This window comes from Dendrobates tinctorius, unplaced genomic scaffold (genome assembly GCF_039654945.1).
Source record: "Dendrobates tinctorius isolate UK_male_01 unplaced genomic scaffold, ASM3965494v1 ptg000018l, whole genome shotgun sequence".
Taxonomy (NCBI): domain Eukaryota; kingdom Metazoa; phylum Chordata; class Amphibia; order Anura; family Dendrobatidae; genus Dendrobates; species Dendrobates tinctorius.
The window spans coordinates 12454420-12479774 of record NW_027361686.1 but is presented as its reverse complement, the minus strand read 5'-3'; the positions used below and the strand labels follow the sequence as shown (position 1 = coordinate 12479774).

Below are 25355 nucleotides of genomic sequence, written 5' to 3'. Positions count from 1 at the left end.
GTGCCTATGGTCAGCACACCTCAGTACGCATCAGATGATGACGAGACTCAGTTGCCACTTTCTGGTGCGTACGGTGCTGGCGAGACAACCCCGGAGAAGCAGCTGTTTGAAGAGGGGAGGGAAGATGATGAGGTCCTTGACCCATCATGGCGTGAGCAACAGGAAGGTGGTGGGAGCAGCTCGGAGGAAGAGATTCCCCTACCGGCCAAAACAGGAGGCAGAGGGAGGGGGAAGACTTGGTTGCCTGTACCCTCCACTTCGGCACCCGTTAGGAGCATTCCTCCTTCCAAAGGCAAACCGGGCGCTCACAAGAGTTGCAGTGCGTGGTCCTTTTTTGACACAGTTGCAGATGACATTTGCTTTGTCAAATGCAAGCTGTGTCATCAGAGAGTCAAAAGAGGGAGAAATGTCAGCAACCTCAATACCACAAATATGTGGAAACATGTGCGCACCAAGCACGAGTTGGAGTTGCAGAGACACCCTGAAGACGTAGGCCAACGTACAGCACCACCTACCACCTCTTCAGTTCGTGTTGGGCCCTCTTCCTCCAGCTCACACACTGCTGGTTCGGCTTCCTCACAGGATCGCCAAGGAAGAACCTCTGCCACTGTTGTCCGGAGACCCTGTCAGATTCCACCCATAGCAGCACGTTCCCATCCATCACAGCCATCGGTAGCACAGGCATGGGATAAAAGGCGCCCTTACTCGGCAAACCATCCCCGAGCACAGTCTCTGAATGCTGGCATTGCCAAACTTCTGGCAGTTGAAATGCTGTCATTCAGGCTGGTGGACACTGACACCTTCCGGGACTTAATGGCATTGGCAGTCCCCCAATACAACGTGCCCAGCCGCTTTTATTTCAGCAGGCGAGCCGTCCCTGCCCTGCAGAAACATGTTGAGGGCAAAATAAAACATGCGCTACTAAACGCCGTTAGTAGCAAGGTCCACCTGACCACCGATGCGTGGACCAGTAACCATGGACAGGGACGATACCTTTCCCTCACTGCCCACTGGGTCAATGTTGTGGAGCCGGGTACGGATCTGGAGAGTGGAGCTGTACGTGTTCTTCCAACGCCAGGGATTGCAGGACTCCAGTCTGTACACATAGACTCCTCCTCCTACTCAAGTTCCTCAGAAACAGCAGAGCAGGAGCCTGTTACGACCGATATGAGCACAGCCGTGGCCAAACGTCAACAGGCTGTACTCAAATTAATTTCTTTGGGGAATCGAAGCCACACAGCGCAGGAGCTCTGGAATGCTATCAAGCTGGAGAGCGATGTGTGGTTTGGGCCAGCGAATCTCCAGCCGGGCTTGGTAGTGTGTGACAATGGCCGAAATCTGGTGGCAGCTCTTGGCCTAGGCAACCTCACACACATCCCATGTCTGGCACATGTTCTTAACTTGGTCATGCAGAGCTTTCTGAGGGACTATCCGGATCTTGCTGCACTGTTGCACAAGGTCCGCATAGAGTGCGCTCACTTGCGACGTTCCAGCACGGCAAGATCGCGCCTCGCTGCTCTGCAGCGACGATTTGGCATTCCGGAACATCGCATCATATGTGACCTACCCACCCGGTGGAATTCAACGTTACATATGTTGGAGCGGTTGTGTGAGCAGCAGGCAGCAGTCATGGAGTACCAGCTGCATCAGGCGCAAACAAGTCGCACTGTGCGCCGTTCACACTTCAGCACCATTGAGTGGGCCTCTATGAAGGACATCTGCCTCGTTTTGCGTGCCTTCGATGAATCCACGCGGATGGCGAGTGCAGATGATGCACTAGTCAGCATGACTGTCCCCCTTATCTGCCTGCTTCAACAAACACTGCAAGCACTAAGGGATGAGGTTTCAGAAGAGGTGGAGGATGAGGAGTCCCAAATGCCATCTGCTTCTGGACAGTCTGCGCTACGTGTTTCCTCACAAAGGCCTAGGCAGGGGACACTTTGTGAGGAGGATGAGGAGGAGTCGATGGAGGAAGAAGACATCTCTCCAGAGGAGGGAGGTACACAAACCTCTACTCAGTATGTACAGCGAGGGTGGGGTGATGCAGAGCAGGCCGAGGTCACGCCTCAAACAGGGGACAGCGGTTCTTTGGCAGTTGGGAGTCTGCAGCACATGGTTGATTTCATGCTGCAGTGCCTGAGAAACGACCGCCGCATCGCCCACATTCTCGTCTCGGCTGATTATTGGGTGTACACCCTCCTAGATCCTCGCTACCGGGACAGCGTACAAAGGCTCATACCAACGTTGAACCGGGAGCGTAAAATGCGGGAGTACGAAGAGTCACTGGTGCAGTCCATAATGTTTTCCATTCCACCCGACAGCATTGTTGCTAGTGCTTTACAAAGCAGCTCTGTGCGTCGAGGCAGTGGAGGAAACTCTGCACAAAGAGGGAGCAGAGGCAGCGCCGCAGCACAAGGCAAGACCACTATGGCCCAAATGTGGCAAAGTTTTGTGTGTCCACCACAATTGTCTACACCATCAGCGACGCCTCGAGTCAGCAGGAGGCAACGCTTCCGTCAGATGGTGTCAGACTACATGTCTTGCCCTGTCGCTGTACTCCCAGATGGCTCTTCCCCCTTCAAGTTTTGGGTCTCTAAGCTGGATACATGGCCAGAGCTTAGCCAGTATGCATTGGAGGTGCTGGCTTGCCCTGCTGCCAGTGTATTATCGGAACGTGTCTTTAGTGCCGCAGGTGGTGTACTAACAGACCGTCGCACGCGACTATCTTCCGATAATGTTGACCGGCTGACTTTTCTGAAAATGAACAAGGCCTGGATCTCCAAAGACTTTGCCATTCCTCTTACAGACTAAATTAGTGGTTGGCAACTGTATCCAGGTCTGCTGGTGTGTTCATTTTTCTACCACCTGAACTATAATCCCTTTGCTTCAACACAGCCAGTTGTCGCTCAGATGTGTCGTCTGCACAGAGAAACACACTAGCTCCTGTGTTAGTGGGGTTCAGTAATGCCAGCTGATCCCCTGCTGTGTGGACGGCAAAGTCACCAGCTCCATCAACATTCAAACCACTACTGATTTTTAACCGTGCCCAACTTAGGTCTCTGGCTCCACTGTCTCTACTATTTCCCCTGACCTCCAACCCCGCCATCTACATCTCTGAAGTGGCGTCAGCACAATCTACACTTGTTCCTGTGTTCCTGTGGCTCAGTCCCATCAGTTTATCCCCTGATGTGTGTCCGGCAAGGTCTCCTGCTCTGTCCACATTCCCATAACCAGTAGTGGGAATGAGGACAGAGCTGGCGAACTTGCCGGACAAACATCAGGGGATCAACTTATGGGACTGAGCACCAGTAACACAGGAACAAGTGTAGATTGTGCTGACGCCACTTCAGAGATGTAGCTGGCGGGGTTGGAGGCCAGGGTAAATAGTAGAGACAGTGGAGCCAGAGGCCTAAGTGGAGCATGGTTAGAATCAGTAGTAGTCCACAACCTCCATAAAAACCGCTGCCCATTGGCCTCTGCATGCGGCATGCGTAATCCTGGGCTCCAACAGCTTCAGTTGGTGTTCAGAAGTGTCGTCTCCACAGAGCCAAACACCTTCGTTAGAGTGTTAGTGGGGTTCAGCACTGCCAACTGTTCCCCTGCTGTGGAGATGGCAAGTCTCCTGCTGCCTTCACCTGCCAAAATCCAGTAGGCCCCAGCCTGCTCCTCGCCTAATCCTGGGCTCCAACAGCGTCAGTTGGTGTTCAGAAGTGTCGTCTCCACAGAGCCAAACACCTTCGTTAGAGTGTTAGTGGGGTTCAGCACTGCCAGCTGTTCCCCTGCTGTGGAGATGGCAAGTCTCCTGCTGCCTTCACCTGGCAAAATCCAGTAGGCCCCAGCCTGCTCCTCGCCTAATCCTGGGCTCCAACAGCGTCAGTTGGTGTTCAGAAGTGTCGTCTCCACAGAGCCAAACACCTTCGTTAGAGTGTTAGTGGGGTTCAGCACTGCCAGCTGTTCCCCTGCTGTGGAGATGGCAAGTCTCCTGCTGCCTTCACCTGCCAAAATCCAGTAGGCCCCAGCCTGCTCCTCGCCTAATCCTGGGCTCCAACAGCGTCAGTTGGTGTTCAGAAGTGTCGTCTCCACAGAGCCAAACACCTTCGTTAGAGTGTTAGTGGGGTTCAGCACTGCCAGCTGTTCCCCTGCTGTGGAGATGGCAAGTCTCCTGCTGCCTTCACCTGCCAAAATCCAGTAGGCCCCAGCCTGCTCCTCGCCTAATCCTGGGCTCCAACAGCGTCAGTTGGTGTTCAGAAGTGTCGTCTCCACAGAGCCAAACACCTTCGTTAGAGTGTTAGTGGGGTTCAGCACTGCCAGCTGTTCCCCTGCTGTGGAGATGGCAAGTCTCCTGCTGCCTTCACCTGCCAAAATCCAGTAGGCCCCAGCCTGCTCCTCGCCTAATCCTGGGCTCCAACAGCGTCAGTTGGTGTTCAGAAGTGTCGTCTCCACAGAGCCAAACACCTTCGTTAGAGTGTTAGTGGGGTTCAGCACTGCCAGCTGTTCCCCTGCTGTGGAGATGGCAAGTCTCCTGCTGCCTTCACCTGCCAAAATCCAGTAGGCCCCAGCCTGCTCCTCGCCTAATCCTGGGCTCCAACAGCGTCAGTTGGTGTTCAGAAGTGTCGTCTCCACAGAGCCAAACACCTTCGTTAGAGTGTTAGTGGGGTTCAGCACTGCCAGCTGTTCCCCTGCTGTGGAGATGGCAAGTCTCCTGCTGCCTTCACCTGCCAAAATCCAGTAGGCCCCAGCCTGCTCCTCGCCTAATCCTGGGCTCCAACAGCGTCAGTTGGTGTTCAGAAGTGTCGTCTCCACAGAGCCAAACACCTTCGTTAGAGTGTTAGTGGGGTTCAGCACTGCCAGCTGTTCCCCTGCTGTGGAGATGGCAAGTCTCCTGCTGCCTTCACCTGCCAAAATCCAGTAGGCCACAGCCTGCTCCTCGCCTAATCCTGGGCTCCAACAGCGTCAGTTGGTGTTCAGAAGTGTCGTCTCCACAGAGCCAAACACCTTCGTTAGAGTGTTAGTGGGGTTCAGCACTGCCAGCTGTTCCCCTGCTGTGGAGATGGCAAGTCTCCTGCTGCCTTCACCTGCCAAAATCCAGTAGGCCCCAGCCTGCTCCTCGCCTAATCCTGGGCTCCAACAGCGTCAGTTGGTGTTCAGAAGTGTCGTCTCCACAGAGCCAAACACCTTCGTTAGAGTGTTAGTGGGGTTCAGCACTGCCAGCTGTTCCCCTGCTGTGGAGATGGCAAGTCTCCTGCTGCCTTCACGTGCCAAAATCCAGTAGGCCACAGCCTGCTCCTCGCCTAATCCTGGGCTCCAACAGCGTCAGTTGGTGTTCAGAAGTGTCGTCTCCACAGAGCCAAACACATTCGTTCAAGTGTTAGTGGGGTTCATCATTGCCAGCTGATCCCCTGCTGTGGAGATGGCAGTCTCTCCTGCTGTCTCCGCATTACAAAGACAGCAGGCCTCTGCCTACACCCTCCTATTTCCTGGGCTTCAACACAGCCAGTTGTAGTTCGGAAGTGCCGTCCACACGGAAAGAGATACTTGCTCCCGTGTCTCAGTGGGGTTCAGTAACGTCAGCTGATCCCCTGCTGTGTGGATGGCAGTCTCTCCTGCTGTCACCTCAATCAAAATACAGTAGGCCTCTGCCTACACCCTCCTATTTCCTGGGCTTCAACACAGCCAGTTGTAGTTCGGAAGTGCCGTCCACACGGAAAGAGATACTTGCTCCCGTGTCTCAGTGGGGTTCAGTAACGTCAGCTGATCCCCTGCTGTGTGGATGGCAGTCTCTCCTGCTGTCACCTCAATCAAAAGACAGTAGGCCTCTGCCTACACCCTCCTATTTCCTGGGCTTCAACACAGCCAGTTGTAGTTCGGAAGTGCCGTCCACACGGAAAGAGATACTTGCTCCCGTGTCTCAGTGGGGTTCAGTAACGTCAGCTGATCCCCTGCTGTGTGGATGGCAGTCTCTCCTGCTGTCACCTCAATCAAAATACAGTAGGCCTCTGCCTACACCCTCCTATTTCCTGGGCTTCAACACAGCCAGTTGTAGTTCGGAAGTGCCGTCCACACGGAAAGAGATACTTGCTCCCGTGTCTCAGTGGGGTTCAGTAACGTCAGCTTATCCCCTGCTGTGTGGATGGCAGTCTCTCCTGCTGTCACCTCAATCAAAAGACAGTAGGCCTCTGCCTACACCCTCCTATTTCCTGGGCTTCAACACAGCCAGTTGTAGTTCGGAAGTGCCGTCCACACGGAAAGAGATACTTGCTCCCGTGTCTCAGTGGGGTTCAGTAACGTCAGCTGATCCCCTGCTGTGTGGATGGCAGTCTCTCCTGCTGTCACCTCAATCAAAATACAGTAGGCCTCTGCCTACACCCTCCTATTTCCTGGGCTTCAACACAGCCAGTTGTAGTTCGGAAGTGCCGTCCACACGGAAAGAGATACTTGCTCCCGTGTCTCAGTGGGGTTCAGTAACGTCAGCTGATCCCCTGCTGTGTGGATGGCAGTCTCTCCTGCTGTAAACTCATTCAAAATACAGTAGGCCTCTGCCTACACCCTCCTATTTCCTGGGCTTCAACACAGCCAGTTGTAGTTCGGAAGTGCCGTCCACACGGAAAGAGATACTTGCTCCCGTGTCTCAGTGGGGTTCAGTAACGTCAGCTGATCCCCTGCTGTGTGGATGGCAGTCTCTCCTGCTGTAAACTCATTCAAAATACAGTAGGCCTCTGCCTACACCCTCCTATTTCCTGGGCTTCAACACAGCCAGTTGTAGTTCGGAAGTGCCGTCCACACGGAAAGAGATACTTGCTCCCGTGTCTCAGTGGGGTTCAGTAACGTCAGCTGATCCCCTGCTGTGTGGATGGCAGTCTCTCCTGCTGTCACCTCAATCAAAAGACAGTAGGCCTCTGCCTACACCCTCCTATTTCCTGGGCTTCAACACAGCCAGTTGTAGTTCGGAAGTGCCGTCCACACGGAAAGAGATACTTGCTCCCGTGTCTCAGTGGGGTTCAGTAACGTCAGCTGATCCCCTGCTGTGTGGATGGCAGTCTCTCCTGCTGTAAACTCATTCAAAATACAGTAGGCCTCTGCCTACACCCTCCTATTTCCTGGGCTTCAACACAGCCAGTTGTAGTTCGGAAGTGCCGTCCACACGGAAAGAGATACTTGCTCCCGTGTCTCAGTGGGGTTCAGTAACGTCAGCTGATCCCCTGCTGTGTGGATGGCAGTCTCTCCTGCTGTCACCTCAATCAAAATACAGTAGGCCTCTGCCTACACCCTCCTATTTCCTGGGCTTCAACACAGCCAGTTGTAGTTCGGAAGTTCCGTCCACACGGAAAGAGATACTTGCTCCCGTGTCTCAGTGGGGTTCAGTAACGTCAGCTGATCCCCTGCTGTGTGGATGGCAGTCTCTCCTGCTGTCACCTCAATCAAAATACAGTAGGCCTCTGCCTACACCCTCCTATTTCCTGGGCTTCAACACAGCCAGTTGTAGTTCGGAAGTGCCGTCCACACGGAAAGAGATACTTGCTCCCGTGTCTCAGTGGGGTTCAGTAACGTCAGCTGATCCCCTGCTGTGTGGATGGCAGTCTCTCCTGCTGTCACCTCAATCAAAATACAGTAGGCCTCTGCCTACACCCTCCTATTTCCTGGGCTTCAACACAGCCAGTTGTAGTTCGGAAGTGCCGTCCACACGGAAAGAGATACTTGCTCCCGTGTCTCAGTGGGGTTCAGTAATGTCAGCTGATCCCCTGCTGTGTGGATGGCAAAGTCTCCTGCTGCCTACACAGTCGTACCACTACTGATTTTTAACCGTGCTCCAATTAGGCCTGTGGCTCCACTGTCTCTCGTATTTCCCCTGTCCTCCAACCCTGCCAGTTACAGCTCCGAAGTGGCGTCTGCACAATCCACACTTGTTCCTGTGTTACAGGTGTTCAGTCCGGTCAGTTAATCCCCTGATGTGTGTCCGGCAATGTCGCCTGCTCTGTCCACATTCCCATTATGGGAATGTGGACAGAGCAGGCGACATTGCCGGACACACATCAGGGGATTAACTGACCGGACTGAACACCTGTAACACAGGAACAAGTGTGGATTGTGCAGACGCCACTTCGGAGCTGTAACTGGCGGGGTTGGAGGACAGGGGAAATACGAAAATCAGTGAAGCCACAGGCCTAAGTGGAGCTTGGTTCAAATTAGTAGTCTACAACCGATCTTAAAATTTCTTCAATGCAGCCTAAGCCTGCTCCGTGCTTGTCCCTGGGCTTCAACACAGCCAGTTGTTGCTCGGAAGTGCCGTCTTCACAGAGTAAAACACTAGCTCCTGTGTTTGTGGGGTTCAGTAACGTCAGCTGTTCCCCTGCTGTTTTGATGGCAATCTGTCCTGCTGCCTCCCAATTGACAGCACATCAGGCCTCAGCCTGCTAAGTGCTTGTCCTGGGCTCCAACATCGCCAGTTGCTGCTCATAACTGACTTTGGCACGGGTACTCCCTCCTGCCCAGCTTGGTTCCAGCCCTGCCTGCTGTTTCCGGGAAGTGTCAATGTCAGTTTGCCACCCCAAGTTGCCATGTCGTGTTGCGGTTGGGTTAGCCGAGGCTAGGGTGCCAGCAGTTTAGGTGCTTCCTATGTGGACTGTGGGTTCTGGTAAGAAAGGTTTGTTCCATAGTGCCAGTAGGACAAGCACCCCCTGTAGGACTGTGTGATTCGGTAACTGCGGCCAGCTTGCGGCATGCCAACTTTGCTTTTCAGGGGTAACTTCTGATACCCCTCCGGGTTCCAGCACCGTCAGCTGGTTCTCATCAGAGCCTTTGGCCTAGGTGCCTCCATCTCGGTATCCGAGTTCCGGCAACGTCTGCTGGTCCTTGGTAGTGCTTTGTAGCACAGGTACCTCCTGCTTAGTAACCGGGTTCCAGCACCGTCAGCTGGTCCTCGGTTGTGCCATTGGCTCTTATTCCTTCTGCTGCCCCTCCGGGTGCCAGCACTGTCAGCTGGTCCTCGCTATTTCCATTTGCTCTTGCAGCTTATGCTACCCCTCCGGGTTCCAGCACCGTCAGCTGGTTCTCGTCAGAGCCTTTGGCCTAGGTGCCTCCATCTCGGTATCCGAGTTCCGGCAACGTCTGCTGGTCCTTGGTAGTGCTTTGTAGCACAGGTACCTCCTGCTTAGTAACCGGGTTCCAGCACCGTCAGCTGGTCCTCGGTAGTGCCATTGGCTCTTGTTCCTTCTGCTGCCCCTCCGGGTGCCAGTACCGTCAGCTGGTTCAAGAGGACAAAGAACAGGAAGACAACCACCAAGATGCAGAACAACAAGAGAGAGAAGACAAAGAAGCATAAAAAAAACAAAGCAGAAGAACATTAAGCATAAGACTAATACTCTGAGCAAATGATATTATCTTATTTATAAGCAGAAGAAGACTAAGCAGTGTATGGGGGTGAGTCCGTTCCTCCTCGTGGTGCCCCTGGAAAAGGCCTGCTGCTGCAGGCCAAACTGAACGCGGACAAATCCTGTTGTAAATCTTTTGTGACAGGCAGAACGGAAGGTGTAAACTTCTAACTTTTCTAGATAACAACTACAGGAATGCCTGACACAAACAAGAATATGATGAAGAAGAATAGGAAGAAGATGAATAAGCTGAATATGTAGAATAATAATTGTTGAATAAGAAGAATATGAAGAATGTAAGAAAAGGAAGAAGAAGAAGAAGAAGAAGAAGAAGAAGAAGAAGAAGAAGAAGAAGAAGAAGAATGTAAAAAAAGGAAGTAGAAGAAGAAGAAGAAGAAGAATGTAAAAAAAGGAAGTAGAAGAAGAAGAAGAAGAAGAATGTAAAAAAAGGAATAAGAAGAAGAATGTAAAAAAAGGAAGTAGAAGAAGAAGAAGAAGAAGAATGTAAAAAAAGGAAGTAGAAGAAGAAGAAGAAGAAGAATGTAAAAAAAGGAAGTAGAAGAAGAAGAAGAAGAATGTAAAAAAAGGAAGTAGAAGAAGAAGACATACATGTCTGGCAAAATATAAATGAGGCTAACATAGTCAATATCTTTGTAACTCCTAACATCTTTAAAAAAAAAGTTTAATTCCTGCTATTCCATTTGATTGGGCTAAACCTCTATGGCTTTAATGTCTCCTCCACCTCCCACAATACATTCTACATTATTCTTAGTTGTTTTTCTTCATGTAGAATTAACCTACAAGGAAAGAAAGGGTTTTTTTTAATTCCGATATTTTGGCCCCATTGACTTGCATTGGTTCCCGGTATCGGAATCGGCGATACCGATACTTTTTTTAAAGATCGGCCGATCCATTCCGATCCGATATTTTCAAGTATCGGCTGGTATCGCTCAACTCTAAGCGTGACATTAAAGCGTTGAGGTTAAAGACAGGGAAGTGGTCAGAAGGTCAGAGATTGGAGTGGGCATCACAGGATTCAAAATACGAAGCTGGGGTCAGAAACAGAGATGTCAAATAAAACTAGTGAACAAACTGGGTTGATAACAGGAGAAAGTTTACTAGAGGCAGACTGAAAATAGGAATCTAAGTTTAGGCAAGGTGTAGAGGGAGGAGAAGCATAATATATCCCCTGTTGGCAAGGGATAGGCCAGGGAAACAAAACTCTGCAGGACAAAGTGGGTTAAATAAATGCAGAGTCTGTGTGTGCCTCTCTATAGCGAGGTGGAGACTCTACAGCCTCATGAGGATTCAGCAGTGCTGGAAGTACTGCAAGAGGCAGTTCAGCATGATAGCCTGACACTGGGAGGAGAGGAGAAGTTGTTAATGCTGATCATGCTGGAAAAGAGTCTAAAGAGTTTGGAATCCACCAGTTAGGTCTGGGATAACAGATAGATATTAGGCAAAAGTAGGCAGCTGCCTAGCGCTCCATTCAAACATAAATTTAAGGGGTCACAATTTATTGAGCAAAAATAAATCTTTATGCTTTTCTTCCTGCTACTCCAATCAACACTGAGCAACTAGCAATGCAGTGAAGAAGTGATGAACACTCCCTTGGCACTAAAGAGAAGCACTTATTTGTTGTAGAGAATACTCTGTCACAGTCTGTAACTTGGATAAATTCTTCCTTAAACCCCTTAACGACCGCCAATCCGCCTTTTAACGGCGGTAATTAAGGGTACTTAAACCACAGTGCCGTTCACGGCGCTGTGGAGTAAGTAAATAGCGCCCCCCAGTGTCGGATTTTTTCCGGGCAGCCCCCGGCAGCTGAGACCCCAGAGAACATGAATCGGGTCGGATTTTACCGACCCCGCTTTTGCGGTCGCCGTTATTAACCCTATAACGGCGATCGCAAAAAAAAGCAGCGATTTTGCATTTAATTTTTCTTTCCTCTGATGTGATCGCACATCAGAGGAGAAAGAAATAGGATCCCCGATCCCCCCCTGTACCTCCCGGTGGTCCTCCATCCCCTCCCGGTGGTCCTCTGTTCCGCCGGCGTCCTCCGGTGGGCGCCACCACCTTGGATCCAGAAGAAAATGGCGGGCGCATGCTCAGTGCGGCCGCCGCGAATCTGCCAGCTGGCAGATTCATTTTGATCACTATGATAAACTATCATAGTGATCAAAATAAAAAAAATAGTAATTAACCCCCCTGTTTATCACCCCCTTAGTTAGGCAAACATAATGAAGTAAAGAAAATATTTTTTTTTTCATTTTTCCATTAGGGTTAGGGTTAGGGCTAGGGTTAGGGTTAGGGCTAGGGCTAGGATTAGGGCTAGGGTTAGGGTTGGAATAAGGGTTAGGGTTGAAATTAGGGTTAGGGTTAGGGTTGAAATTAGGGTTAGGGCTAGGGTAAGGGCTAGGGTTAGGGCTAGAATTAGGGTTTTTTATTTTCACGGCTCTGCGTTATAAACTTCTGTGAAGCACTTGGGGGTTCAAAGTGCTAACCACACATCTAGGTAAGTTCCTTGGGGGTTCTCGTTGCACTCAAACAGTGGTTCCCCCCACAAATGGGGTATCAGCATACTCAGGACAAATTGCACAACAACTTTTGTGGTACAATTTTTCCTGTTACCCTTTGGAAAATGAAAAAGAGCTGGCTACAAAATCATTTTTGAGGAAAAAAATTGATTTTTTATTTTCACGGCTCTGTGTTTATAAACTTCTGTGAAGCACTTGGGGGTTCAAAGTGCTCACCACATATCTAGATAAGCTCCTTTGGGGGTCTAGTTTCAAAGATGGGGTCACTTGTGGGGGGTTTATACTGTTTAGGCACATTAGTGGCTCTGCAAACGCAACATGAAGTCTGAATTCCAAAATGGCACTCCCTCCCTTCCAAGCTCTCCCATGCGCCCAAACAGTGGTTCCCCTCACATATGGGGTATCAGCGTACTGAGGACAAATTGCACAACAACTTTTGTGGTCCAATTTCTCCTGTTACCTTTAGGAAAATAAAAAATAACGGGCTAAAAATCATTTTTGAGGAAAAAAAATGATTTTTAATTTTCACGGCTCTGTGTCTACAAACTTCCAAACTTCTGTGAAGCACTTGGCGGATCAAAGTGCTCATCACATATCTAGATAAGCTCCTTCAGGGGTCTAGTTTCCAAAATGGGGTCACTTGTGGGGGGTTTATACTGTTTAGGCACATTAGTGGCTCTGCAAACGCAACATGACGCCTGCAGACCATGCCATCAAAGTCTGCATTCCAAAATGGCACTCCTTCCCTTCCGAGCTCTCCCGTGCACACAAACAGTGGTTCCCCCCCCACTTATGGGGTATCATCGTACTCAGGACAACTTGCACAACAACTTTTGTGGTCCAATTTCTCCTGTTACCCTTGAGAAAATAAAACATAGCGTGCTAAATTATCATTTTTGAGGAAAAAAAAGTGATTATTTTATTTTCACTGGTCTGCGTTATAAACTTCTGTGAAGCACTTGGGGGTTCAAAGTGCTCACCACATATCTAAATAAGTTCCTTAAGGGGTCTAGTTTCCAAAATAGTGTCATTTGTGGGTTTTTTTCACTGTTTAGGCACAGCAGGGGCTCTCCAAAAGCGACATGGCGTCCAATCTCAATTCCAGCCAATTCTGCATTGAAAAAGTCAAACGGTACTCCTTCCCTTCTGAGCTCTGCCGTGCGCCCAAACAGTGGTTTACCCCCACATATGGGGTATCAGCGTACTCAGGACAAATCGCACAACAACTGTGGGGGTATAATTTCTCCTGTTACCCTGTTATAAATAAAAATTTGGGGGTGAAAAGATGATTTTTGTGGAAATTTTTTTTTTTTATTTTCACGACTCTACATTATAAACTTCTGTGAAGCACTTGAAGGTTCAAAGTGCTCACCATACATCTAGACAAGTTCCTTAATGGGTCTAGTTTCCAAAATGGGGTCACTTGTTGGGGGTTTCCACTGTTTTGGAACATCAGGGGCTCTCCGAAAGCAATATGGCATCCGATCTCAATTCCAGCCAATTCTGCGTTGAAAAAGTCAAACGGCGCTCCCTCCCTTGCGAGCTCTGCCATGCGCTGAAAAAGTGGTTTACCCCCACATTTTGGGTATCAGCATATTCAGGAGAAATTGCACAACACATTTTGTGGTTCATTTTCTCTTTTAACACTTGTGAAAATAAAAAAATGGTTCCTTCCACATTGCTTTAGTTCCTGTGAAGCACGAAAAAGGTTAATAATCTTCTTGAATGTGGTTTTGAGCACCTTGAGGGGTCTAGTTTTTAGAATGGTGTCACTTTTGGGTATTTTCTGTCATGTACACCCCTCAAAATGACTTTAAATATGATGTGGTCCCTAAAAAAATGGTTTTGTAAATTTTGTTGTGCATACCTCTTCCAGACTTTAGTTCAAGATTGTCCCGGCAACCAGACGTGACCAAAGCTGTGCCCTCATTCTTCTAGGAAACTTATTGACTGGATCTGTTCTCTTCTTTGGCAGGTTAGCTGCACTAGAACCTGCTAACTCTATGTCTAGCCTTGCTCTCCACTCCACCCAGAACTTGCACCTGTCTAAGTCCTAGACTGTCTTTCACTAGACTGTATCTAACTGACTCTAACCCAGAAAACATTTTCTATTAAATCTCATCTAACCCTCCCCAAACTGTTTGCTGATCCTAGCTCTATCTAGTGTAGTGTGAACTGTATCCCTATCTACAGTATGGCTCCCCTAGTGGACAGACCTCCCGCATTCCTAGGCACAGCCTTTAGCATAGTCTGTAGGAGAACTGAACACACAACACTGGCCATAGGGATAAAATACAACATTACTTTTTATCACACAACATAAATATATAAACCTTCACATGACATCCTAACAACCCCTTTGTTGCCACGATGTCTCCTTCATCCCAGCCTCCTGCCTATGTATGCAGATATACAACATGCAAATAAGTGTGCACTATGTATGCAGTGTTGATATATACACTACATATAAATGTGCAGTGTGTGCCTAAAGCATATACAGATGAGCAAAGTGTTCATTCAGATATGTGGAATTTCTGGAGTGTGTGAAGATGTAAAACATGCACATATTGGAACAATTAATTTGTAACTATACCAGAAAATTCAGGACATCTGTCTATGAGCTGAATCTCAAGAGAATGTGGGTCATGCACCATATCGATCGAATATAGATAAGTTCAAAAGGATGGTTCAATAAACATAAGTTTAAGTTTTGGAATGACCAAGTCAAAGTCCTGACTTTAGTCCTATAGAAATGTTGTGGAAGGACCAGCAGCAAGCAATTCATAGGAGAAAACCCAGCAACATAATAGAGTTTTGTAGTGAGGAATAGGCTAGCATTACTCCAAGCCAATGTGCAGGACTAATCATCAACTATCAACTATCAGAAACGCTTAGATGCAGACAGTAGCGTAGCTACCGAGGGGGCAGAGGGGCCTCGCGCTCTGATGGGGCCCACCTGCAGCTACGCTACTGCACTACTGTAGCTGTATCGGCATGCACATCGCGCCGATACAGTTACATTCTGCGGCAGAAAAAAAGCTCCGTCTGTTAATGTGGTGATTTGTGTGCCCTAGTCTGCCGTTCATCTGTGTGCTTTCTTGCTGGGATTATACTATAGAGTCTACCTATGGGGAATGCATTATACTATATGGAGACCTATGGGGAGCACATTATACTATATGGAGGCCTATGGGGAGTGCATTATACTATAAATAGAGTCTGCCTATGGGGAATGCATTATACAATATAGAGACTGCCTATGGGGAGTGCATTATATTATATGGAGCCCTATGGGGAGTGTATTATACTATATGGAGGCTTATAGGAAGTGCATTATACTATATTGAGGACTATCTGGTGTATTATGCTATATGGAGTCTATCTAGGGTCCATCATACCGTGTGGAGATTACAGTGGTGGTGCCATCATACAGCGTTGGAGCCATTAAATAGTTTGGGGGATATTAAGGTGTCAGTATATACTGTATACAGTGAGGGGCATTATACTGTGTATAAGAGAGCATCATACTGTACAGAGGGGAGCTGTACAGGGGGGAAACTTGGAACATTATTAAATGTAAAGTGGGCAGTTATTGTTATAGGGGAACTCAGGTTACTGTGAAAGTCAAAGGGCACACAGAGGGCATTATTACTTTCTAGGGGACAAAATGTGGGAACTGTTTTCTAGGGCACTTGCATCTGGCATTAGTACATTCTAAAGGGTTGCCTTAGAATTTAGAGGGCACTCAGAACCACACAGTAGGTGAAGTAATAGTACATATACGGCAGCAGCAGTTCAGTATTGGGGTATCAGATGCAGTGATAGGGACACGTGAAGCAGCGGCTCAACTTTGGGGTATCAGCAGGATGAGGAGTTTGTGCAGATTAGGAATAGTCTCATTGGGGACAGTGCTGAAAATGTGAGAAGTGAAATGTGTCTTTGTTGCAATCTCTGCAGCCGAGTCCTGGCTGGAAGAAGTTGTCATGTCGGTCTAGGCCAGATGGAAAAGACGGGAAAAGTGAACGACTTCATCAGAAAGAACGTCAGCTGTAAGTCACCATCTATAACTGTGCTGTGTTCTGTAGGACTGGTATCTACCACTGACCATATGTCAGTAATATCAATATTAGTCTATGTAGAGATATTATTTTCAGCAACAGCGTGGTCATCTGCTGAGGTTCTCCTCCCCTATTAGGGTGTGTCGCCCAGTTGTAATCAAGGTTACCTGGTTAGCAGCCCATGCAGAAGCTTCATCCCCCAAACCAAAACCCTAGCTATGCCTCTGAATGCAAATATTGCTGCACAATTATACTGCTTCCTGATACCGAAAGCAATGGTTCAGATACCTTTGCCACTCATAGCTATGTGATAATTGACCATTTACCTCAATAAAACGTCTAAACACTTTTCACTTATTTCTTTAATTTGGTTTTCCTTAGGACTTGTAAGAAAATTTAATGAACATTGTAGTTTTAGATTTATGCAGAAAAATTGAAAATTCTGAAGGGTTCACAAACTTTCAATCACCGCTTCATTGAACTTTTGCAAGCACCAATCATACATTACTATAGCAAGCAAAAAAACATGTTTCTTTTCTAAAGCTATAGTTAATGTAATGTAAAGACAGGCTTTAAAAGAAAAATCATTTTTCTCACAATTGCCGTAGTCTGCTGCTAGAACAATGCACATGTATAGAAAATGGCTTATACACGGTCATGCTGTGAGTTAGTAAATGCTGTTGGTGTTAGTTTGTGAGAAAATGGATAGTTGTAGCATTATTATTATTATTATATAATTATTAGTCATATTTATATGAATAATTATAAGTAATATACTATTACTATTTTTTATGTACATCTATATAATATGGTTTCTAATATCCACTATTAATTATTTATTCATAGTTGTGTAATTCTTATTTATTATTACTATATATTACAACCTCTGTTTGAATATCTATTGAATATGTTATCAACTTACAAATTCACATAAGCAGTCATATTTAAATATATATTTTTTGTTTTGTTTTGTTAAGATTCTAGTTCAAAAACAAAAGATCCCTGTAAAACTGGAATAAGCTTAGAATATCCCAGTGGATATGTAATGGAGAATTTATGGTACCCAAAGGCGTGCAAAATGCAGACCTATCACACTATGGAGGAACTGAACACATGTATGCAAGGAAAGTTCTTTCATATGTTTGGAGATTCTACAATGCATCAGTGGATGACATATTTTGAAAACAAACTAAAAAGTAAGTCTAAGGAAGAAATATGTTTACAATCTTATGCATTCTAATAAAAGTTCAATATTAATAAAAAAAAAAACGGAAATATAATTCAGGCATTTATCATATTGAAAAGATAAAGTGACATAACTGGCTGTACAACATTATACTCTGCTATAATTTACATATTTAAATAAATATAAGTCACATATAGTACTGTGGAAAAGTTTTAGGGAGGTGTGGAAAAAGTGCAGCAAAGTAAAAAATGCTTTAAAAAAATAGAAGTGTAAGGTTTGTTTTTTTTTTAACAAAATGCAATATTAGTGAGTAAAAGCAAAATCTAAAACAAATACGTATTTGGTGTGACCACCCTTTGTCTTCAAAGCAGCATCACTCCTTCTAGTTACAATTGTACACAATTTTTAAAGGCACTTGACAGGAAAGTTGTGTCAAACATCTTGGAGAACTAGCCACATATCTTCTGTGGATGTAGGCTTGCACAGATCCTTCTCTTTATGTGCGCCCACATAGACATGATGATGTTGAATAAATTTGAGCCAATCAGATGCCTCACTGATAGTATTGCATTATGGATAGTGATGAGAGAGTGTGCTTGCCACTGGTCAATACTTGATCAAGCATCAGGGTGCTCGGGTACCCTCGTTAATACAACGTGTATTGCTCGTGCTTGAGTGCCATGCTCAAGTCCCTGCCCTGCATATGTCAAGGCTGTTAGGAAGGCAGTAAACATGCAGGCATTGTACATGGTAATGCCGCAGTGGCATTACTGTGATTGGGCAACGGCATCGCGTCATCTGGTCTTAGATATGACCTGGCGAAGTGAAGCTCGGCACTCTCTCTCTTCTGGAAACAGATCAAGGAAAGTTGATCTAGGAGGGAGAGCTTAGATTAGAGCTGGCCTATAGGCAGTGTTTAATTGCTATTGCAGTACTTGTATACTGCCTGTTAGGCATCGGGTTCCATGTGCTGCACAGCGGGAATCCCGAGCCTTGCCATTGGCGGTCTCCCATTCCCCTCCGGTTGCAGTGGAGCCTGCTCAGCAGACTCCACAATCCCAGTGTTCTGCCCACACCAGCATTGTGGGTTCAGTTGCTGCTGCCACCTCTGGTCCAGTTATGACAATGCAACCTGTCCAGCAGCAAAAGACTCCAGAGTCTAAGTCCTTCCTTCGGTCCACTGAGCATTCTCATGAGACGATCTGCCATTGGGGATCGAAAGTCACATGCTCAGGTCCTTCTCCATTTCCTATTGATCCACCTGGAGGATCAGGAAGGTCCCAGAAGCGCACGGCTATAAAAGGCTCGCACGGCCACCCTGCCATGCGCGATGATAGACTCAGAGGCTAATGTATCTAGTGTATGCATGATGATGGTTGAATGAGCCTGGTGACTGACGCATTATAATCCCCCCCTCCTTGGATATTACGTATGAGTTAGGGTTAGGAATTAGAATCAGCACATTAGCTCTGGCACTGCATAGCACCGCAGTGTTGCTCAACATCTACCGCTAGTGCCTTGAGCGTCAACCAGTATAGGCCTCCTTGACCACTGCTACCGCAGTGTTCGCTACAGTAGCGCCGTGCGCCATGTGTGCGCTTTCCAGCACCGTTTGTTAGGCTGGTTTGACGGCGTCCGTCAGTGCAGACACCGCTCACGTTGCAAGTAGTGGTTCACACCACCATGACCTGTGAAGCTAACAGGTTGCAGTTGTTCGCCGGCTGGTACGTGTTACGTGAAGTAACGGAGCTCATGCCTGCTAGCACCGACTCAGTGGTTACCCACTGGTGTCCGGCTTTCCTCCTACATGCCTTTCCCTCATTGTTCAGCAGCAGTTGGTCACCTCTGCACGGTGGGCCCTGGGCTGCGAACGCACCTTATATATTATTTCATCTTTATTATTTGGTGCGTTCCGCCAGCCCCGTAACACTGCCGCTGCACCATTAAAACAAAAGTCCTTAGTCCTGCATACTATGCTTTCTGTTGTAACACTGTTGTTACCTGCATTCAGTGTAGTAATAGCTGGTGGAGGAGGGATAGTTTGAGATAACAGGCATATACAGTGGGGAAAATAAGAATTTTATACACTGCCGATTTTGTAAGTTTTCCCACCTACAAAGAATGGAGAGGTTTGTAATTTTTTTTGTAGGTACACTTCAACTGTGAGAGATAGAATCTAAAAAAAAAACCAGAAAGGGACATTGTATGATTTTTATATAATTAAATTGCGTCTTATTGCATGAAATAAGTATTTGATCACCTACCAACCAGTAAGAATTCTAGTTCTCACAGACATGTTAGTTTTTCTTTAAGAAGCCCTCCTACTCTCCACTCATTACCTGTATTAATTGCACCTGTTTGAACTTGTTACCTGTATAAAAGACACCTGTCCACATACTCAATCATACTCCAATCGCTCCACCATTGCCAAGACCAAAGATCTGTCTAAGGAAACCAGGTACAAAATTGTAGACCTGCACAAGGCTGGGATGGGCTACAAGACAATAGGCGAGCAGCTAGGTGAGAAGGCAACAACTGTTGGCATGTTGGCACAATTATTAGAAAATGGAAGAAACTCAAGATGACTGTAAATCTTCCTCGGTCTGGTCTCCATGCAAGATCTTCCTCGTGGGATAAGAATGATTCTGAGAACAGTCAGGAATTGGCCCAGAACTATAACGAAAGACCCTGAAAGGGAAGACCTTGCCAAGTACCTGAAGAAAGCTATAACCACAGTCTCAAACATTACTGTTAGTAACACACTATGCTATCATAGATTAAAATCCTGCATGGCACACAAGGTCTCCCTGCTCTTGCAAACACATGTACAGGCCCTTTAGAAGATCATGTCATCAGATAACACCAAAATATAATGTTTTGGTATGAAGTCCACTCGCCTTTTTTGGAGCAAGAAGGATAAGTACAACTCCTATAACACCATCCCAAGCATGAAGCATAGTGGGAGGAACATCATACTTTGGGTGTGCGTTTCTGCAAAAGGGACATGACGACTGCACCATATTGATCAGAAGATGATTGGGGTCATGTATCACAAGATTTTGGCCAGCAACCTTCTTCCCTCAGTAAGAGCATGGAAGATGGGTTGAGGCTGGGTGTTCCAACATGACAATGACTCGAAACACACAGCCAGGACAACTGAGTGGCTCCAAAACAAGCATTTCAAGGCCCTGGAGTGGTTATATAAATATTGCACATTGTTACTTTTAGCTATTTATTCACTAATTGATAAGGATATAATTGCATATTTTTTAATTGTTTACATAATTATAAGTAATATTTAATTTTATTTGTTAATTTGACACTATGTACAAAAGGATTATCTGAACACAGCACATGGTTACTTTCATCCAGTTATTTACTAATTGCTATATATTAGAGATATTTTGGATACATGGTAAATGAATATATGGTACCACTGCAATGTCATGGACGGAGTGCGCAGATTTTTCTTTTCTCCCCCAGACCTATCTACATCCGGCACATCGGAACATGCTGGCACGCAGAATAGCCGCTACTAAGGTTATCTGCTCACTTGCATTCCAAGGACTGGCTGTGATGGGTCATTTTATGAGAGGGAGGAGGAATTTCGTGCGCCGCATTTCCTTGACAGCTGCAGCGCTACATGTGACGGTTAATGCAGAAGCTCATTGGACGGCGGTTAGTTATAATGTCCGGTCTCCCTCTTCCCCGACACGCCCCCTGAAGAAGTGTGGACGAAACGCACGTCGGGGTGTGAGGGACACGGCACAGTCTCTGCTTACAATGTAAGTTAATTTATACTGATGTTATGGATTACCGTGCAATAGATGGTGGATTGTTTAATATAGCGGAGTAATCTTAGGATATTCTGGGCTAATATTTCCCTCCTGCACTGAGCACTTTTTCTATATATGGATCATTATTGATATACACAGCATATCTTATATGAAAGTATGTATAAAGGAGTAGATAGCATTCTGTGTCCCTCAATATATGAAATTACTATTGATTTGAATATTGAGTAAATTGTTGTCAATAAACTTTTTCTATGACACTTTTGAGAAGTTGGTGTTGATTCTGACCACTCTCCTAGGGGAAGTTTTGCGTACGGACGGATTTTTTTTTATCATATATCCGGAGTCCGATGTATATGAAGTGAAGAAACCTGGAATGGCCCCACAGACAGTTCACAGAAACCGCATGAAGTTATGTACCAAAGAGGATCCACTGGTGATGTCCTCACCTCCTCCACAAAGCATGCTGGTTTACACATCAATTCCTAACTTGGAGCCACCACCCAGACAAACCACGGCGGAAGAGTCTGACACAAAATAGTTAATAAATAACATTTCCCACATGTCTACTTTACATCAGCACAGTTTTGGAAACAAAATTTTTTTTATTAGGAAGTTATAAGGGTTAAAAGTTGACCAGTGATTTCTCATTTTTACAAAAAAATTTACAAAACCATTTATTTTAGGGACCACCTCACATTTGAAGTTACTTTGAAGGGTCTATATGGCAGAAAATACCCAAAAGTGACACCATTCTAAAAACTGCACCCCTCGTGCTACTCAAAATACAGATTATTAACCCTTCTGGTGCTTCACAGGAACTAAAGCAGCGTGGAGGAAAAAATGGACATTTTAATTTTTCCAACATAAATTTTCTTTTAGCATCAATTTTATCATTTTCACATGGGTAACAGGATAAAATGGATCCTAAATTTTGTTGGGCAATTTCTCCTGAGTACACCGATACCTCATATGTGGTCATAAACCACTGTTTGGGCGCACGGCAGGGCTCAGAAGGGAAGGAGCGCCATTTGACATTTTGAATGGAAAATATGCTTGAATATTTAGCGGTTGCCGTGTCGCGCTTGGAGAGCCACTGTGCACGTAAACATTGGAGCTCCCCCACAAGTGATCCCATTTTGGAAGCTAGACCCCCCAAGGAACTTATCTACATGCATAGTGAGCACTTTGAACCACCAGATGCTTCCCAAATTTATCTGTAAAAAAAAAGTACTTTTTTTTCACATAAATTTTATTTAGCCTCAGTTTTTTCATTTTCACATGGGCAACATGATAAAATCGATCCTAAATTTTGTTGGGCAGTTTTGTTTGAGCACACCAATACCTCATATGTGGTCATAAACCACTGTTTGGGTGCACGGCAGGGCCCGGAAGGGAAGGAGCGCCATTTGACTTTTTGATTGGAAAATTAGCTCCAATCGTTAGCGGACACTATGTCGCATTTGGAGAGCCCCTGTGTGCCTAAACACTGGAGCTCCCCCACAAGTGACCCCATTTTGGAAACTAGACCACCCAAGGAACTAATCTAGATGTGTGGTGAGCACTTTGAACCCCCAAGTGCTTCACAGAAGTTTATAAAGCAGAGCCATGAAAATAAAAAAAAAAATTTCCTCAAAAAATGATTTTTAGCCCACTATTTTTTATTTTTACAAGGGTAACAGGATAAATTTGGACCCCAAAAGTTGTTGTCCAGTTTGTCCTGAGTACGCTGGTACCCCATATGTGGGGGGGACCACTGTTTGGGCACACGTTGGGCTCAGAAGGGAAATACTGACATTCTGAAATGCCGACTTGATGGAATGGTCTGCAGGAGTCATGTTACGTTTACAGAGCCCCTGATGTACCTAAACAGTGGAAACCCCCCACAAGTGACCCCATTTTGGAAACTAGACCACCCAAGGAACTAATCTAGATCTAGATGTGAGGTGAGAACTTTGAAACCCCAAGTGCTTCACAGAAGTTTATAACGCAGAGCCGTGAAAATAAAAAATATTTTTTTTCCACAAAAATAATTATTTAGCCCCCAATTTTTTATTTTCCCAAGGGTACCAAGAGAAATTAGACCCCCAAAGTTGTTGTGCAATTTTTCCTGAGTACGCTGATACCCCATATGTGGGGGTAAATCACTGTTTGGGCGCACATCGGGGCTCGAATTGGAGGGAGCACTGATTAACTTTTTGAACGCAAAATTGGCTGGAATCAATGGTGGCGCCATGTCGCGTTTGGAGGCCCCCTGATGTGCCTAAACAGTGGAAACCCCTCAATTCTATCTCCAACACTAACCCCAACACACCCCTAACCCTAATCCCAACCCTAATCATAACCCTAACCCCAACCCTAACACCAACACACCCCTAACCCTAATCCCAACTCTAACTTTAACCACAAGCCTAACAGTAATCTCAACCCCAAACCACCCCTAACCCTAATCCCAATCCTATTTACAACCTTAACCCTAATCCCAACGCTAATTCCAGCCCTATCCCTAATTCCAGCCCTAACCCTAATTCCGGCCCTAACCGTAATTCCAACACTAACCCTAATTCCAACCCTAACCCTAATTCTAACCCTAGCCCTAACCCTAATTCCAACCCTAACCCTAATTCTAAACCTAGCCCTAACCCTAGCCCTAACCCTAACCCTAACCCAAGCCCTAGCCCTAACCCTAGCCCTAACCCTAGCCCGCAACCCTAACCCTGATGGAAAAATAAAAATAAAAATATTTTCTTTATTTTATTATACGTCCCTACCTATAGGGGTGATAAGGGGGCGGTGATTTACTTTTTTATTTATTTTGATCACTGTGACAGTGATCAAAATAAATGAATGAATCTGCAGCGTCGCAGATCCCCGGCGGGCGCACTGCACATGCGCCCGCCATTTTTCAAGATGGCGGTGCCCATGATCCGGGACGGCAGGACACCGGGACGGCCAGAGGCAGTTCGGAAGCCTCATGGAGGGTGAGAGGGGGTGATCGGAGGGCAGATTTTGACAGCGGATGCCGATTGGCGCCGTCAGATGGTGGCGGCGGCCAATCGGCGCTGTCAGTCAGTTGGGGGGGTTGGTTCAGTGTCTCCAGCCATGCCCAATGCTATTTCAGCATTGGCCATGCCTGGATTTGTAATATTTCATCAAATTTCATTTATGAAATTTTACAATCGCTCTGATTGGCAGTTTCACTTTTAACAGCCAATCAGAGTGATCGTATGCATGTGGGGGCTAAGCCACACCCCCCTAGGGTTAACTCTAAGGTGTCCTCTGTGTGTGGTCGGGTGACCTTTCAGTGACCCCGGTCACCCGACCGGCAGGGGGGCTTTAAAGTCATGACGCCACATAGGCATCATGGGTCATTTTGGCACGACTTTTCATGACTCCTATGTGGCGTCAAAGGTCATGAAGGGGTTAAGTAATACTGAATTGTGAGTAGCTTCTGTACACTACTGATCACTTTCTAACTGGTCCTCTACATTATTTGTGAGGTATAATTCTCCATTACTAGTCACCTCCATTTTAGATGCAATGCATTTCTCATTTGCTGTGTTCTGTTGCCATCTAATGGTAAAAGTGTACAATGACTGAATTATTGTTTTGTAAGTATCTGAGATGTGAATTCGGTCTCCAATTGGCCAGCTCCTAGTCACATGGTCAATAGGAGAAGCTGTTTTCCAAGCAAGTCTAGAATGTTCTTTGGTCTGAGGGATGCCTTCAGGGAGAGCTGAACACACATGGAGGATGTTTTTACCTCAAGATCTCCTGCAGACCTAAAAGCCTGAGTTCCCTCTAATCTGTACAGAAATCATTCTAAAGTATTTCTGACAGGATTGACCACATCTAAAGTATTTCTGACAGGATTGACCACATCTAAATATTTCTGACAGGATTCACCATTTATAAAGTATTTCTGATTGGATTCACCACAGTTTTCACATTAACCTATAAGTACTTGTGCATGTGCTGTGACACACTGTGGAGCCAACCCCAAGTACAGGTCTATAACCTCTAATTGCTGTGTCTACCTCCTTCTGTAAAATACCAAAAGACGCTGCCAGTGCTCTTAAAGCTTCAGACCCCAATCACATCTCAGTATCTAAGTGAACTGTAATTGTCGTGGACTGCCCATGAGAGACTGTTCCTTATTTGTTCCAAGTTATAATTCCCATTCCTGCTGAAGTAAAAGCAACTGTTATCCCCAAGACCAGTGTGTGTCATAATTCCTTCGGCTGCGGACATCGTGTGGGGGTGGATAGCAGGGAACGTTTGGCCTGGTCATTACAAGGCTGAAACTCAATGTTGCGTAGCGACAGCCCCACAACCTGAAAGATCTGGAGAAGAGCTGAATGTAGGAGTGGAACAAAATCCTTGCTGCAGTGTGCAAGTTCTGTTTTTCTATT

At 46.4% G+C, this 25355-nt stretch overlaps 1 protein-coding gene across 1 annotated transcript in view; it reads left to right on the top strand.

Annotated features, from left to right (window-relative positions):
- Positions 1-25355, top strand: part of LOC141082546 (NXPE family member 1-like) — a 357108-nt gene that overhangs the window by 304715 nt on the left and 27038 nt on the right. Inside the window, exon 4 of the mRNA XM_073566467.1 lies at positions 16941-17159. Coding sequence (XP_073422568.1) covers positions 16941-17159 — 219 coding nt within the window. The remainder of the gene's footprint in view (positions 1-16940; positions 17160-25355) is intronic.